This window comes from Canis lupus, chromosome 8 (assembly GCF_048164855.1).
Source record: "Canis lupus baileyi chromosome 8, mCanLup2.hap1, whole genome shotgun sequence".
Classification (NCBI taxonomy): Eukaryota; Metazoa; Chordata; class Mammalia; order Carnivora; family Canidae; genus Canis; species Canis lupus.
In genome coordinates this window covers 55,379,619-55,397,524 of record NC_132845.1, presented here as the reverse complement: position 1 = coordinate 55,397,524, position 17,906 = coordinate 55,379,619, and the positions used below count along the sequence as shown (strand labels likewise).

At 46.1% G+C, this 17,906-nt stretch overlaps 2 protein-coding genes across 5 annotated transcripts in view; one reads left to right on the top strand and one right to left on the bottom strand.

Moving 5' to 3' along the window:
* Positions 1-309: 309 nt before the first annotated feature.
* The window catches only part of UBFD1 (ubiquitin family domain containing 1), a 34,857-nt gene continuing 17,260 nt past the window's right edge, over positions 310-17,906 (bottom strand). For 2 of the 4 annotated variants that reach the window (XM_072836189.1, XM_072836182.1), the window contains one exon: positions 8,794-15,908. In XM_072836189.1, the coding sequence (XP_072692290.1) occupies positions 15,853-15,908 (56 nt within the window). In that variant the 3' untranslated portion in view covers positions 8,794-15,852. Of the gene's footprint in view, positions 2,209-4,381; positions 4,731-8,793; positions 15,909-17,906 lie in introns of those variants that run through there. The other 2 variants (XM_072836183.1, XM_072836187.1) reach the window with 2 other exon arrangements.
* On the top strand, positions 1,463-12,140 carry NDUFAB1 (NADH:ubiquinone oxidoreductase subunit AB1). The gene is made up of 5 exons (XM_072836193.1): positions 1,463-1,691; positions 8,793-8,909; positions 10,205-10,292; positions 11,254-11,353; positions 11,983-12,140. The coding sequence occupies exons 1-4, from the start codon at positions 1,524-1,526 to the stop codon at positions 11,343-11,345; spliced, it is 465 nt and encodes a 154-aa protein (XP_072692294.1). The 5' UTR covers positions 1,463-1,523; the 3' UTR covers positions 11,346-11,353; positions 11,983-12,140.

Here is a 17,906-nt window from a genome sequence, read left to right as displayed (position 1 = left end):
CACCCACCATGGGGCTTGAGCTCATTACCTGGAGATCAAGAGTCGCATGTTCTTCAGACTGAGCCAGCCAGGTGCCCCATGCAGTCTATTTTAAATTAAAGGCACCACATTTTATTACACTTGAATTTAACAAAAGTGAAAATAAACTGAAGACTTCTGAAGGCATTGGTGGATTGTCTATCCAGGCAGTTTTCAGAATTTGGATTTGTTTTTCTGCATTTGGATTCAATCAATATCCTTGAGCTCCTTGCTAAGAAATAGAGATTAAAAAAAAAAAAAAAAGAAAAAAAAGAAATAGAGATTAGCACATTTAAATTTCTTCTCACCCACTTTTCATGAGCTGTATTACTTATATACATTGTTCAATTTTATTTTTTTTAATTTTATTTATTTATTCATGACAGAGAGAGAGAGAGAGAGGCAGAGACACAGGCAGAGAGAGAAGCAGGCTCCATGCAGGGAGCCTGACATGGGGCTCTATCCAGGGTCTCCAAGATCACACCCCAGGCTGAAGGTGGCGCTAAACCGCTGGGGCACCGGGGCTGCCCTATTTTTTATTTTTAAAGATTTTATGTATTTATTCATGAGAGACACAGAGAGAGGGCCAGAGACATAGAGGGAGAAGCAAGCTCCTCACAGGGAGCCTGGTGCCAGACTCGATCCTCTGACCTGGGATCACGCCCTGAGCCGAAAGCAGACGCTCAACTGCTGAGCCACGCAGGCGTCCCATATTGTTAAAATTTAAACATGTATATTGTTTTATTATAATTCCCACATTTATTAGCTTTATTTATTTATTTATTTATTTATTTATTTAAAGATTTTATTTACTTATTTATTCATGAGAGACACAGAAAGAGAAGCAGAGATACAGGCAGAGGGAGAAGCAGGCTCCCTGCAGGGAGCCGGATGCCAGACTTGATCCTGAGGCCTCAGGATCACACCCTGAGCCAAAGGCAGACGCTCAACCACTGAGCCACCCAGGCTTCCTGCCTTAACGTATTTAAATTGATTTTTGACATTCTTATTTTATATTGAGTTTTGACCTATTAAATAATTTTTTACTTATTATCTATCAATATCTATCTGTCCTATCTATCCCATCCATCCATCCATCTAATCTATGTCTATCATCTATCATGTATCATTTATCTATTATCTATTATCTATTATCTATCTATCTATCTATCTATCTATCTATCTATCTATCTATCTATCTATCTATCTATCTATCTATCTATCTATCTATCTATCTATCATCTATCATCTAATCAATCATATTTCATCTTGAAATCCAGCGGAGACCAGGAGTTGCAGGCCCTTGGCACGGAGCCGGCCGGGACCCTTTCGACACCTGTGCACAACCCGGGGCGCAGTGCCGCCAGGAGCCGCCAGGGGCCGCTATAGCCGGCGGCGTCCGGCTGCGCCGCTCTGTGCGTCCGCTCCGTGCGTCCGCTGCGCGCGGGGCGGCGAGGACCCTGGGCCGGAGCGCGGGGCGCAGTGCATCCTGGGTTGGCGCAGGCATGGCGGCTCGTGTCCTTTCGGCTTGTGTCCGCCGACTGCCCGCGGCCTTGGCGCCGCTGCCCCGGGTTCCCACGCTGGCCGCGGCCCGGCCGCTCGGCACCACGCTGTGCCCCGCGGGAGCCCGGACGAGGCCTGGGGCTCGGCAGGCAGCCCCGGTGCTCGCGCAGGTGACTCGCGGTGACTTTGCTGGGGCTCGGCAGGGGTCAGGGATCGGGGTGGCGGTGCGGGGGAGGGGCCAGGCCAGCCGCGGCGGGGTGCCCGGGGTCCCCGTGGCGCCCCGCCCCTGCCAGCCCCCGCGGTGCTGGGTTGACCCCTGCTGGGAGTCCGGGTGACCTAGTGCGTACGAGCCGGCGCGCGGACGTTCCCGGCGACCGCCCCCGGCTTCGAACGCTCGCTGCCGCCTTCCGAAACTTCGGGCAAGTCTCCCGGCAGCGACACCTCGCTGCCCGGCCTGAGCGGAGAGGTTGGGGTATGGTCTGCTTCACGGGGGCGCGGAGAGGTTTCTGAGGGCACCTAGGTGGGGTGCTTGGCAAGCTCCCGCATACTGGTGTCCGTTAGTCGTGGTGACAATGGCAGGTACCGTGACCGGGTTCTGGGGGGAGCCACACTGGCCTACAGTCTTCTCCAGAGCGGTTGTCGCCCAGGCTTTCTCCCTGTTGTGCCTTTTGCCTGTTTACGGGCCTCCTGGAAGTAAAGATAGGAGAAAAGTAGTATCTAGCCCTTCTGTCCGGTGAACTCTCTGCGACGCAGAAATTCTCTTTAGGGCCGGCCGTGATTTCCGACCCTGGTCGCGCATTCAAAACCCCCGGGCCGCTGGGGAGGAGGAGGGCAGCTCCCTGCCCACCCCGTCCCCCAGCGGCCGATTGTGATGGACTTCTCTGCGATGAGGCCCTAGGCATGGGTTTTCATTGAAGTTCCCCCAGGTGACTAACGGGTTCTGCCGAGAGCAAGAACCACTGCCCTAATATAGAGTAGGCTCTCCAGGCCAAACTGAGAAACCCCTCAAACCTGCGGATTTAGTATGATAGGGGTTTCGGTATAACCGTATTTTTTTTTTTTTTTTTTAGTATAACTGTATTGACTGCATGTTAGAATTAAAAAAAAAAAAAAAATGAGGATGCCCAGGCCAAATCAATCATTATCTCTAAGAGTTGGGGTCTAGGTGCCAGTTTTTTTTTTAAGTCACGAAGTGATTCTTGCGGGTGGTTAGGGTTGAGATTTACTGACAACGTAATGGATTAATTAATTAAGGCATTGGCCCTGTTGCCTGAATCAAAAGGTTAACAAAGTGTCACCCTGAAGTTAAGAGTTAAAAGGACATTATGTGGAGTTGCCAGGTGTTTTTGTCTCTGAGATTGATTTCCATGGTAGACTAAAGTGCAAAGTGATTGTCCTTATTCATGGAGCAAGGATTCTCATTCTGGATTGTTACAGATCATTGGGTTAAAATACAGATTCTGGGAAGGGGTCCGAGAGGCTTCATTTCCAGTGGGCTTCCAGAAGATTCTGCTGCTGCTGCTGGTCCTTGGACCATTATGGTGCTGAGAGATGTTCCCACTACCTCTGCTTGGTTCATATACAGCAGAAGAACCATTTGATTTATATGTATATATTTATATTGACTAAGTGTTCCCATTTAACCACCTTACATCCTGATTGGAGAGAACAACCACTTACATACTTGTTCAAAAAAAAAAAAAAAATTGAGGGACAATTATGTGCCAGACCTCATTCTAGCTGTTGAAGGTAAAGAGCTAAATACAAAGGAAGCGTCATTGGATACACTGCAGCCTCCTGGTAACCTTGCCAGCTCATCCTTCTGTGTTCCCTAGGCTGTTCTACACTCTGTTTTGGTTCATCCTTTCTCTCTCCTTCCGCCTCTGCTCCTACCCTGTTGACACTTTCTGTCTAATCCTTAAATGTTGCTAAGTTCCAAAGGTCTCTTCACTCTCTTGGTTTCTGTTCCTGCCTATTTCTCAGTTACCCCAAACTTCACCTCCAGCTTGTGCTCATCTCATCTGGACTATTGCACATTCCACCTGTTCTGTTCCATGAGACTTTTTTTCTCCTCAGATCCATCCACTGTGCTGACTCCAGGGTGATTAGTTCTTCATTTACATTCTAAACCCCCCACCAAGAGGCACCTGGGTAGCTGAGTGGTTAAGCATCTGCCTTCGGCTCAGGTTGGGGAATCCAGGGATCCTGGAATCAAGTCTTGCATCAGGGTCCCTGTAGGGAGCCTGGTTCTCCCTCTGCCTATGTCTCTGTCTTTCTCTGTCTCATAAATAAATAAAATCCTAAAACAAAACAAAAACAAAAACACCCTACCCCAGCCAAAAGGAGCCAGAGCAGTTCTCCTGGATACAAAAATAGGAGACAGTATAAAATAGAAGGTAAGAAAAACAAGGGAAGTGGCCTAAAGCAGAACCTGGAAGTCTTGACTTGGACCAGGCAGGCCCCCAAATCTGAACTGTCTTGAAGCCAGAGCACAGAGAGGATTTCCAAAAAGTTCTGTGGGGCATGGTACCCAGATGAAGGCAAAATGCTTGTTCAGGGAGAGCTTAGCTATTTTGTCTTTTTCAGGTCTACGGCCCTGGGCGCCTCAGCCTCAGAGCCTGTCTGTATACCACCTTAACCTTCAGTCTCCAGCAACATGAACTCATTTCTTCCCACACAGACCCACTACACTTTAATACTTTTTTTTTTTTTTTCTTGGCCAGTCCTTCCCTCCTTGAATGCCCATGTCCTTTCAGGGCTAACTCTAAGTTTGGTGTCTCTTTCTTGCCTGTCAAGGACTGAATGACAATTCTAGTTCCTGAAGCAGCCTACAAATAAGTCTGTCATGGCTCTTACCACATTTAATTGTTTAAGATTTTATTTACTTATGTATGAGGGTGAGCATAAGCAGGGGAGTGGCAGGGCGAGGGAGAAGCAGACTCCCTGCTGAGCAGGGAGCCCAACTGGGCTCTATCCCAGGACTCCAGGATCATGACCTGAGCTGAAGGCAGATGTTTAACCAACTAAGCCATCCAGGTGCCCCTCTTGCCATATTTTTTATTACAACTTAAATAATCTGTTTGGATTGATCTTCTCCATTAGTCCATAAGCTTCTCTGAGGGCAGAGATCACGTTTTATTTATCTTTGTAGTTCCAACCCGAAGCACAGTCTTGGCACATGAGAAAGCTCACAGGCTGTTGAGATGGTCCTGTGTATTAAGAAAAGACATAACCACACGTGAAGACAGGTGTGTGTACAGCACAGAGGAGGGACCTAACTAGTGCCCCCAGTGAGCGCGATCTCAAAGGCAGCAGTTTCTCATGCACTCAGGGCAGAGTGTGACAGCACATGCAGAGGCCAGGACAGCCGGCACTCTTTCATTTGACCCTCGGAGTACCTGTGGAATGGAGCATGTTGTGGATAGGCACTGAGGAATGTGGATGTTCTGTTTAGGTTGCAGGGAGTGAACATGAAACAAGGTTTGTTGAGTAAGTGAGATCTTTCCTCCCAGTCAGCTAGGCTGGGTGGCCCAGCAAACATCATGGTGAGACAGTGGGAAGAGTGGAGGTTGGCTCTCAGGTCCCTGGCCAGAGTGCCAGGTGGCAAAGAGGTGGAAGGCATTTTGGAGACGGTAACGAACTTCTTTCCAGACTAGTGTTGAGATGTCTGCTACTAGGGTGGAGCTGTCCAGGGGGCAGTTGGTAGAGCTGCATTTAAAGCAGTTTCCTGAACTAACTTACTGTCTGTCTTTCTTTCTTTTCTTTCTTTCTTCTTTCATTTATTTATTTTTTATGATAGTCACATAGAGAGAGAGAGAGAGAGAGGCAGAGACACAGGCAGAGGGAGAAGCAGGCTCCATGCACCGGGAGCCCGACGTGGGATCCCCGGTCTCCAGGATCGCGCCCTGGGCCAAAGGCAGGCGCTAAACCGCTGCGCCACCCAGGGATCCCAGTCTCCTGAACTTTAAACTGAGGTTCTTCAGTTTCCCTTAGTTCAGAGATGTACCCGAGTAGAGACAGATGCTTTTTTGATGGACACACCAGGTTACTGGTTTCTACTACTCTAGGGGGTAGTCACTCTTTTCCTGCACACAGTGCCTTCTCTGATGGCTGTGGGAAGTGACTTGTGTCACATATAATTGTTAAGTGCAGACCTTGGGGGAAAAACACCACAAACATTGTTGACTGTTGGGGACACCACTGAGGTGCTTACCTGTTCTGTGCCCCTCTTTTTTTCTTTCTTTTTTTTTTTAAACAGCTGAGATCCAGCAGGAAGAAAGCAGTAAGGCCCTCCCAAGAGGCCAAGCTGGGGAGGCCTGGGGAGCATACCTAACTTTCTCTGTCTCTTTCCTGTCTGTAAAGGACTTATGTCAGAACTAAAAGAAGTGCTGGTTGTAAAGTGCCTAGCGCAGCGCCATAGTCTGATTTTATGATAAGTCCATAAAGAGACCAGAAGTGGAGGCCTGAGAGGGAAGGAGTAGGAAGTACGTAGGGACCACATGACTACCAGTCTCAGACTGGCAGGTCACTGCCCTGATCCCCCTAGACAGCCCTCAGTAGGTGTGCCTGGCAGTGTTCTGAGGCTTCCACATTCCCTCAGTGAATCCTCACAAATGCTGTGAGCTTTGTAATGTTGCTTGTTCTTATTTTACAGCTAAGGAAACGGACACTAAGCTAAGGAGGGTTAAGTAACATGGCCCAGGCCAAAAAGCTAGTAAAGCTAGTGCCAGGGTACAGATGTAGGCAGGCTTATTCCAGTGAGCTGTCACCCACTACACCTGCCTGCCCTGTGCTGAGCCCACTGGAGCCCCCCACTTCGGAACTGGCCTGTGCTCTCCAGATGGAAACCCTTTTATTTCACTGCGCGGTGCACACCTGGCCTAAGAGCGGGCACTTGCTTGGGCTACTGGGGTTGATGCTGACCCCTAGCGGGCCCCTTGGGGTAGTGAACCGTGTGCCCTTCCAGCGGCCTCCTTCCTTGTGGGCTCTGCAGCACAGCTGGAGTTTTCTCTCTTTCTCCTCACTAGTAATCCTCCCTCATATCTTTTTTTTTTTTTTTTTTTTTAAGATTTATTCATTCATTCAGAGAGAGTGAAGAGAGAGGCAGAGACACAGGCAGAGGGAGAAGCAGGCTCCATGCAGGGAGCCCGATGTGGGACTCGACCCCAGGTCTCCAGGATCACACCCCAGGCCGCAGGTGGTGCTAAACCGCTGTACCACTGGGGCTGCCCCCTCCCTCATATCTTCTTGATGTGCACACAGACAAGGCCTCCATCAGATTCTTCCCCCTTTTTTCTTTTTTCCTCCCTTTTCGGTCATCACCACTTAACTCCTTGCTCCTTCCTCTGTCTCTTTCCCTTCTGCTGCTTCATTTTATTTGTGGCTTGGAGATTTCTAGTGATTGTGGGTAAGTAGGCCTGGAGAGGTCCCTGTAGCAGAGGTCTCCTTAACCCATGTTGCAATTGGAAAGGAAAGGATGCTATATACACGAGACAAAAAGAACCACTGCTCTTAAACCCTGAAAGCACTTAGAAATACCTTTAGAATATCCATAAAGAAAAAAATTAAAAAAAAATGAATATCGGGATCCCTGGGTGGTGCAGTGGTTTGGCGCCTGCCTTTGGCCCAGGACGTGATCCTGGAGACCTGGGATCGAGTCCCACGTCGGGCTCCCGGTGCATGGAGCCTGCTTCTCCCTCTGCCTCTCTCTCTCTCTGTGACTATCATAAATAAATAATAATTTTTAAAAAAAGAATATCCATAAAGCTCTTCATCTAATCTTTATAGCTTGCTGATTAAATCTGATTTCAGTACCTGATTTTTTTTTTTGTAAGATAATATTTCTTTGTTTTGTTTTTTTTTTTTTTAAGGTTTTACTTATCAGGGCACCTGGGTGGCTCAGTTGGTTAAGCATCTGCTGTCTGCCTTCAGCTCAGGTCATGATAGAGCCCCACATTGGGCTCCATGCTCAGCAGAGAGTCTGCTTTTCCCTCTTCCTCTGCCCTTCCCCCCTACTTGTGCGCTCTCTCTCTCTCTCTCAGATAAATAAATAAAATCTTTAAAAAAAAAAAGATATTATTTATTTGAAAGAACAAGCGGTGGGGAGGGCCAGAGGGAGAAGGAGTGGGAGAAGCAGACTCCCTGCTGAGTAAGAAGCCCGAAGTGATGGGGGAACTCAGCTAGATCCCAGGACCCAGAGATCATGACCTGAGCTGAAGGCAGATGCTTAACCGACTGAGCCTCCCAGGCACCTTGATATATTTCTTACACAGAGGTGTATACAGGTTTGGCTAATATGGCAGTAGTTTTTATTATGATTTCCATAGACCTTTGTCAGTCTCGGGGACCTGAGCCCCAACATGCAAACCCACTATCTCTGGGGAAATGCTGTGAGAACTCCAAATTAACTTAAGAACTCCCAAACTTAAAGTCAACTTTAAAAGGTAAACCAGTTCAGATTAGGGACTTCCACAGTGAGCAGAACTGTCAGACAGCTGTATTGTTTTCTCTGGTTCTGCACTGTGCCTTCCATGGCATTAAACCTATCTTAAAAGAGTTCCTTTCATATTTGGTGAAAGGATCCAGCCAGCACCCTAATGCCTAGCTGAGTATCAAGTAGGTTAGTATCAGAGACATTTGAGATACTCCTCCCATCATGGCAAAAGTTAGAAAGGCTCATGGTTTTACTGGTGGCAATAAGGCAAGCCTACCCTGAAGGGAAACAGATTGGACTATAATGACTATCGGTTTCCCTATTCTTGGGGTTGGTAGCTGGCTCATTTGTCCTGGCTGAGGTCAGGGGGCAATATTAGACCTGCTGGTGTGTGGTCCTCAGGTGAGCTGCCTCTCTCCACCATGACATCTCTGTCTAGATGGGCTATTTTGACTCAGGTGTGCTGATGAAAGGTGACGATGCCTTAGAGTGGCAAGGTGTTGCAGAAGGTGCCACAAGACTTATTCTTATCTGCAGACCCTGCATGATTTTAGTGGCAGCCAGTCTCCCTGAGCCAGACAAGTGGCTAGAGCCTGAGGGCTGAACACGGGAGCCAGGAGGGCCAGTCCTGGCTCTGAGGGGGAAAGGAGGCCCATTTTTATGCTGCTGGAATGCTAGGGCTTCTGGAAATACCCAGTGTTGTGACTCTGAGTGGCCTAAAGGCCACGATTAGAATCAGAGGAGGTGGCTCTCTGAAACCCTAAAAGCTATGAAAGGTACCTGAGCTAGTGCACTGACCCAGAGGTTCAACAATTCTCCCTTCCTGCCCTTGTTCTAGGTTCCAGGTACACAGCTGTGCCGTCAGTATAGCGATGCACCCCCTCTGACGTTAGAGGGGATCAAGGACCGGGTTCTTTATGTCTTGAAACTCTATGACAAGATTGACCCAGAAAAGGTAACTGATGTGGCTTAATGTTTTTTCTTTAAATGAGTATTTAATCAATGGTACAGAATTCAGAGGGTCCAAAAGGATATTTAGGAAAAAGTCTCCCTGACTCCCAGCCACCCAGTTCCCTTTCTGGGAGGCACCCAGCAGAACCAGCTTCTCATGTATCTTTCCAGAGCTACTCAATACATATTCAGAGAAGTATACACATGTATGTATGTGTATTTTATGTACTATGTGATCTTTATCTCCTACCCTTTTTTATTTAAAGATTTATTTGAGAGAGAGTCTCCATGCATGCACAAGTAGGGTAGGGACAGAGGGAGGAGAAGAAGCAGACTCCCCGCTGAGCAAGGAGCCCTACACAGGCCTTGATCCCAGGACCCCGGGATCATGACCCAAGCCAAAGGCAGATGCTTAACCAACTGAGCCACCCAGGTGCCCCATTCTACCCTTTTTTAAAAACACAAGTGGCAAAATACTGTAAATGTTGTTTCATACCCTGCTTTTTTTTTTTTTTTTAACTTAACCACTGGCATTTTTCTCATAGTAGTGCACAGATTTCCTTTAATAATTGAATCTGTGTAGGTAGGATGGTGGCGGTTTTATTATTGAGGTCTAATTGACATTTTATTAATTTCAGGTGTACAACATATTTGTATAATATTATGAACTGAAAAAAGGAAGGGGCAGTGTGCTTGGGTGGCCCAGTCTGTTAAGCATCTGACTCTTGATTTTGGCTCAGGTCATGATGTCAAGGTTGTGAGATTGAGCCTCACATCGGGCTCTGTACAAGACGTGGAGCCTGTGTAAGATTCCTCTCCCCGCCCCAAATTGTGAATTGATTACAAAGAGTCTAGTTAACGTCTGTCACCAGGCACAATTACAGAAATTTCTTCTTATGATGATTTTTAAGATTACTCTCCTGGCAACCTCCATGTATGCACTGTAGTGTTGTTATAGTCACCACGTTGTATGTTATGCCCCCAGGATAGTTCTCCTGAGCCGTGATCAAAGATCTTAATAAAATACATAAAATGAAATCCATCATTAGCTTTGTGTATATTGTTAACCATTTCAGAACAAGCTTGAATAAATTAACATATAAAGCACAAAGCACACACCAAGTATATGCTGGCACAGGTTAAACATAACATGCTGGATATCACATATTTAAAATATGGCCTCTTTATATTAAGAAGAATCTTCTATGTAATGATTAAGTAACATCATACCTCTCTGTTATCTTGAGAAGCAATTACTTTCATTGACTCAGTTTTGTGTTTGGCCTTCCTTTCTTGCAGCTCTCGGTAAATTCCCACTTTATGAAAGACCTGGGCTTAGACAGTTTGGACCAAGTGGAGATTATCATGGCCATGGAGGATGAATTTGGTAATAGGCTAAGTCTGGGGTCTGCACAAAATGATTCTTAAGTGGAAGAAATGCTGGGGATCCACAATTGGGATTTGAATCAAATACATAAGTAGAAACAGCACCACACCACCGCCACCACCTGCCCACTGTTGGATGAAGTCAGTACTAGGGACACTGCACTCCATTAGAATGCACTTTGTGTGGGGCCAGCTGAGTGCTGCCCAGTGTGGTGCTGAGGGCTGAGTGACCAGACAAGGTCTGGGGAAGGATGGGATTTGGATGCTTTAGGTGGGGGCTCCACGATGAAGGCAGAACCTTCCCTGTGGAGAAGCTGAGTACACCTGAGCACCCCAAAAGTCCACCCCCAGAGAAGTAACTGGGTGTGCCTGGGAGGGAGACACACACACACACACACACACACACATACACACATACACATACATACGAATACACAGGTCTGGTTTCCTGCAGTGCCTCCCATGTACACTCCCAGGTTATGCTTATGTCTCAGACAACTGTGCACAGGAGGCTTCTGAAGGGTCCATGGCCCAGTGTTTGAGTAAGTTGCCTGAATGAAAGCCAAGGGGGCTTCTGTGCTGTCCTGCAGAGCTGAACTTAAAATTCCTCACAGGTTATGCTCACTAGAGGGATGGTATCAGTTAGGGGTAGGATGGGAACATTCACGAAAATGTTATGGAATTAGATAGTGATGGTTGTACGACTTGTGAATACACTAAAAACGACTAAATTTTACATTTTAAATGGCTGCATTTTCTATCCTGTGAATTACAGTTTTTAAAGACCCAGCATACTCAATATGATAGAAATGCTGTCTAGAATATAACTGGGCCATGACTTAAATGGGATTCAGGGTTGCTGGGAAATTTTCATGTACGAAGGTGGTAAGGAAGCATGAGATGCATTTAATTTTAAAGGATTTGTTTTTTCTACACTTATGCATTGTACGTTTTACTTTCAGGATTTGAAATTCCTGACACAGATGCGGAGAAGTTAATGTGTCCACAAGAAATTGTAGATTACATTGCAGATAAGAAGGATGTATATGAGTAAGAGATCAGGTAAATGACTTCTGGAATCATGTTCTCCTGCTTAATTAATCTCTGTAGTTCTTCAATACAGACAGACTCGGGAAGAAATGGGAAAATTGGAAATGTCTGACAAATTTTCACTGCCTATAAAATGCAGGCCCCTTCTGGTTATCTGCCTCTCAATGGGGGCTGGCCTTAGTGATTATCTTTATCCTTCAGCTGGGCCATGAACAATTCATTCTCGGACAGGACTTCCTTGATTGTCAGCTCTCCCCTTAAAAGCAGTCTTCTATAAAACACTGAGCAAGGTAACTAAGCACCCTTAGTTACACACCCAAAGTCAGCTCAGCCTGCTGTCCTCGAAGCTGAGATGGCCTGACTCTTAATCAGGCAGGGGATAATAAGAGGACCTACCTGAGGCTTTCTTGAACGTAGAATTCAGTAGCAAATGCAAATTACTTAACACAGTGCTTGATGGTAAAGCAACCTGTTAATAAACATTAGCTGTTGTTTTCAGGCTCTGGGATAATCAAGTGGTTAACTTTTTAAATAAAACTTTGTTCTGAGTGTCTGTAACTTTCATTACCCTGGATTGAGCACTTTCAAAGTCCTTAAAAGTCAGTGCACCAAAAAGAAACACTGAACTTTGTCTTTGCCAGACCCCTTTTTTCACTGAGAGAAGAGTCAGAAGATGCTGGCGAATGTCTGGAAGTGAGAACGCGTTTTGGCATTATTGCTGCCTTTGACAGAGTAATTCTGTTTAGACTTGTATTTAAATTGTCTGTTTTTCCCTTTGAAAATAAATATATAAAACCAATATTTTTCTCAGTCTTCAGTTTTTTAGTGCCTACAAAGTGCTTGTTTATATTGACTTCACTTAATATATTTAATTCGGTTATTTTTTAAGTAGGCTTTTGGTGGGTGTGGAACCCAATGCAGGGCTTGAACTCACAACCCTGAGATCAAGATCTGAGCCAAGGTCAAGAGTCGGATGCTTAACCAACTGAGCCACCCAGGCACCCCCAAGTCTTAACTGTGCTTAGTATTTTTTAAGACTTATCTGATTAGTCATTGGTATTCATGCATATAAAAAATGTCTTTTCTAGCAGCGTATCTGAAAGAAATTTCTCTCCCATGGCCTTCAGATGAGTATTGGCGGATAAAAGGACTTAATACCTCAAAAAAATTTTGTTTTCAGTTAAGTTTATCAGATGTGTCAGCTAACACCAGCATATGTGTATCATGTCAGCATCCCTGTCCTATATATCTTTCCAAGGTACAAAGTTCTCTGTGCTCCTCGAAGGTCAGTTTGACATGGGTCCCTCTGTCCTGTATCAGTAAGCAGCATTGCTCCTTTTATTCCTTAGCGCTGTGTGAGGCCCTGGGTTGAAGTAGGCAATTACCTCGCTCTTGAGATTTCATTTGGGACCTGTCAAAGTATTGCTCTACTTGTATCAAAACTTCTAGTTTTTACCTTGTGGTAAATAGGATGAAGAAACAGACGTGCAGGGGCTATCTGACCCTAAGCTGGCAGAGAATCTCATGGCTGAAGGATGAGGTGATAGAAGGGCCTGGGTTCCTTCTTGGGGACACCAATGCCCCAGTTGCCTTCAGTGTCACTCTTGGCGTCTTAGGCAGACATACCTCCCTTCTCAGTTCCAGGAAGCATTTATTACACTGCACATTATATATTTTAATACTTTAGAAGTTCTTGGAAAATGCCAAATTGGAGCATAGGGAGCATCCTTATTCTATTACAGCAGCATTTAATCAGCAAACCATGCTTCCTGGGCGCTGGGAAACCAAGAGGGAACAAAACAGCCTATGATGGCTCCTTTGATTGGGATGAAGCAGTTTAACATCTGGGATAAGCTGCTGTAGTTATTTCAACCCTTTGGCAGCTGCACATTTTGCCAGAAAACATCTGTGGTTGTTTGTGCCTAAGGTGAAGTTCAGCAGTGCTGGCACTGAGTGACTGCTTTGCTATCGTCTTAACCATTCATCTGCAGTGAAATACCGTGCACATCCCTTGTAACTCTGGGAAGTCTCGAGCTAGAATAAGGGGGAAAAAATTACTGAGTACATATGGATAATTTGCTGGTAATGCTATTTTAGGATCTGAGTATTAAGCAACAGCAAAGATCTTTCTACTCTAAGAACTTGCTGGAAAATTCTGACAGACTCCTGTGCCACCACAGGTAGGCAGTGAACTGGCCAAATGTAGCATTCCAAAGGATGTGTGAATTAAAACAATAAATGAGGGATCCCTGGGTGGCGCAGCGGTTTGGCGCCTGCCTTTGGCCCAGGGCGCAATCCTGGAGACCCGGGATCGAAAACCACATCAGGCTCCCAGTGCATGGAGCCTGCTTCTCCCTCTGCCTGTGTCTCTGCCTCTCTCTCTCTCTCTCTCTCTCTCTCTCTCTCTGTGACTATCATAAATAAATTTTAAAAAAAAATTAAAAAAAAATAAAACAATAAATGAGATTGTGTGCATGTGTTTTAGAGATTTGAGAGAGCATGGTGGGGTCGGGGGGAGGCATAGGGAGAAGCAGACTCCTCTCTGAGCACGGAGCCCGACTCAGGCCTCAATCCCAGGACCCCGGAAACATGACCTGAGCCAACGTTAGACATAATGTTTAACAGGCTGACCCACCCAGGTGCCCCTGTGTGCACTTGGTTTTATTTATTTTTTATTTTGTTTGCACTTGGTTTTAATGGCTGCCTACAAATGCCTTTGAGGATCTGTGCATCTGCTGTAGGCTGTTCCCTTGGTGGCAGGGTCGTGAGGCCAGTCACGACCTGCTTGCTGTCCCGGCTCCAGGTCTGCCTTCACTTTCCACTCTTCTGTGACCCCCAAACAGTAAGCGCACTCATTCAGCCAGTGAAACCATTACACGCCGATCACAGGGCATGCTTCAGCAAGCAGGGCCTGAGCACACAGCTACACTCTCAGCTCCCCGTGTTGTAGGTGAGACCGTCAGTCTGTGTGATATACCCTACTCAGCATCGGCAGTCGTGCAACAAGCACCGCAGCTCCTTATCTGAAGAACCAAGAGGGATGTCACCTCTGGGCTTGGCTGGAATCATTTGACCTGAATCTGATCATGAGAAAATGAATCTAGAAGGTATCATGGAGAAAAAAGGACTGGGTAACTATTCTAAATTAAAAGGGACCAGAGATATGGCAAATTTTATGGAATGTGGAAGGACTGGGGAAAAAGAATGATTTGAAAACGACTGTATGTAGGTGACATACGTTTGATTTTTCAGGTCTAATATCAGCATTATGTACCAGACCTTATTCTCAGGGGTTAGAGACTTATTAATAACACTTGAGTAAAGCATCAAGAGGTCTCTGGCTAACTTTCAGATGGTTCAGGAAAAAAAAAAAAGTGAAACTGCACAATTTTTTTTTTTTTTTTGTAAATTTTTTTTAAATTTTTATTTGTGATAGTCACAGAGAGAGAGGGTGAATGAGGCAGAGACACAGGCAGAGGGAGAAGCAGGCTCCATGCACCGGGAGCCCGACGTGGGATTCGATCCCGGGTCTCCAGGATCGCGCCCTGGGCCAAAGGCAGGCGCCAAACCGCTGCGCCACCCAGGGATCCCGAAACTGCACAATGTTAACTGGCAGCCAGGGGACAGGCATGTGTGTGCATATTCTTTCCACTGTGTGGTTTGAAAGTTGTTAAACTAAAAAATTTCATGATACACCTAACAAAGAATATACTGATGGCGTACAGATTGATGTCTAACCACATGAGATTGGCTAAATAGAAACAATTTGATACAATGACATGGAAAGATCAGTGTTTTAAAAATAAAAACATTATAAATAGCATGATTCCATCTCTATAAAACACATACCAAAATGTTCGTAATGATTACCATGAAATGGTAGAAATACACTGGCTTATTTTTGTTAATCATTATTTTTTAAATTATAAGTACCAGGGCACCTACGTGGCTCAGTCAGTTAAGTGACTCTGGATTTTGGCTCAGGTCATGATCTCGGGGTCATGAGATCGTGCCCCATGTTGGGCTCTGCTCACTGGGGAGTAGGCTTGACATTCTCTCTCCCTCTGCTCCCTCCACTGCTTTCCCTAAAATAAATCTTTAAAAAAATTATAAGTATTGTATTGTACAACAAATGAAAAATAAAACTGATACCTAAAAGTATGTGAATGGGGCACCTGGCTGGCTCAGTCCATAGAGCATGTGACTTTCGATCTCAGGGTCATGAGTTCAAGCCCCACACTGGGTGCAGAGCCTATTGAAAAATGTTTTAAAAATATTAAAGAAAAAAAAAAAAGTACATGAAAACAGGAAGGAATAGCAGTAGCAGAGGCGCTGATGTTTCTGAGGCCTGAGCCGAGTTCCCAAGGCTCTGTGGAGCTAGCCAGGCAGGCAGGAGAGTGGCGTGCGCCAAGAGAGGGGTTAGGACGCCCGTTTGCTCAGTCTGGGACATTGCTACAGCATGAACTCATGGGCGGGGTTGCCCGTGGCTTCCGGCTGTGGCTGGGATCAGGTCACAAAGGAGGGCTTCGGTCTGGAACGTGTCGGCAGCAGGTGCTGACAGGATCTTCTGCAGGGGAGACACAGTCAGATATACTTGGCCTCAGACACTGCTAGGTATGTGTGCCAAGGGTGGCCTGAGGGGATGTATGTGGTTACTGGAAGAGCTCATGAGAAAAATGCAGATTTGGGGGTTGGGATAGTAAGGGATGGACTCGAAAGATACTCTGGGAGTAAAAATGGCAGCAGTTGGTCAGCTGAAAAGGGCAGCGAGCCTAGGATCTCAAGTAGATGGCTTGGGTGCTGCCTGAGTTACTGTCTGAAACAGGGAATGGAGGCGGATCAGATGGAAGGCCGATAGAATTTCAGTTGGGGACTGTGCTGGATGTGTTTGTAGGATCCCAAGCAAATGACAGATAACCAGCAAGAGCTCAAGAAAAACTCCGGACTGGAGCCGCGGGCTGGAGTCTGAGTGTCTGCAAGCTGGCCCCCTCCAGCTTCGATGTCCCCACAGTTAAGCCCTCAGCCTTACGGGCTTGAAGTGAGAATGACTTGACCTGGGATGTGTAAGCCTAAAGTGAAGTTTACCTCCTTCAAGGGCTGACCAGAGCTGAGAACTGAGTGAGAGGATTACCTACCACTAGAAGTTCTTTGAGCAAGTACATGCATTACTGTTTTCATCTTTAACATTGCAGCCGATGAATGTCAGGGTTCAAAGTTTAAAAATAGAACTTACAGGCACAAGTTAGTGCCCTTAAAACATACAGCTAAACCCCCAGAAAGAAATATACAAAAGAAAAGTAGCCGAGTTCTTTCCTCAGTTCTCAACAACAGGGTGCTATCCAGAGCACAGACTAACTAGAAGCAAAACCAGGTTCCAGTGGGAGCCTTAGTCACTGGCAGGCACGCAAGCCTGCCTAAGCCACTAGCTTCTCTGTGCCCGTGTCCTCTAATGGATAAAGTGGGGGTGACAAGGATGTGGCAAAGGGCTGGCAATAGAACGCACATGCATAATTTGACCCAGCCCCTGGCACATGGTAAGCCCCTTCAGGAGCTGAAGTCACAAGGCTTGAAGGCAGTGTTTGGAGCAAGCCCCTTACCAAGTAGCACTGGCTTGGCATCTAGCCCAAACCCTGCTAGGTGGCCTGCCAAAGCTGCTCCATTTTCTACAGTTTGGAGTGTTTGAAAGCCCCAGACTCATGATGAATAGACGTCAACTAGGACATGCCTTAGATGCTAAGGTTGCCATGTTTGTGTGTTTGTGGAGGGCAAGGGCCACAAGCCAATTAAGAGCTCCACCTGGCAAAGCAGAGTCCGGAGTTAGCTGACAACCTGACTTAAGTGCCCGCATTGGGCGAAGTCTGAGACTCTGGATTTTCGGGTTACATGAGCCAAATCATTTTGCCTACATCATGTGAATCAAGACTGTCACCGAAAATCAAGAGTTCTGAGTCCTGGAGCCCTGGAATCTGTGAGTCCTTGACTTAGATGTGGGAGGGGAGCAGAGTGATCAGTGGATGAGAGGATTCTGGCCGTGAGGTGCCATTTCCCAGGCGCCTCCTCAGAACCATAGCTCTGACCAATCATGAAAAAGCCAGGACATTAAAAAAGAGACTCAGGACATGAAAGGAAGAGATCAGGAGGTTCACAGTGAAAATTAAAATGAAAGAAATATAGGAGGAAAATAACTTTAAGGGGGGGGGGGGAGAAAAAACAAGATTAGCAATAACAAAAGTTACCAATGGTATTGAAAAAAAACACAAGATTGGGGTAAAGATTTAAAAACAGGGTCATCTTTGTGGCTTGGTCAGTTAAACAACTCTTGATTTTGGCTCAGGTCATGATCTCAGGGTCCTGAGATCTACACTCAGCAGGGAGTCTGCTTGAGATGCTCTCTCTCTGCCCCTTCTGCTCATGCTTGTGTGTGCACACACGTTCTCTTTCAAATAAATCCATCTTTAAAAACCAGTTGGAGAAAACTAGCTCTAGAAGATATTTTGGTCTGTGTATCAGGTTATTATTGAACTGATATTTTTCTTGGGTGAGACAATGGTGTTATGCCTAAGGT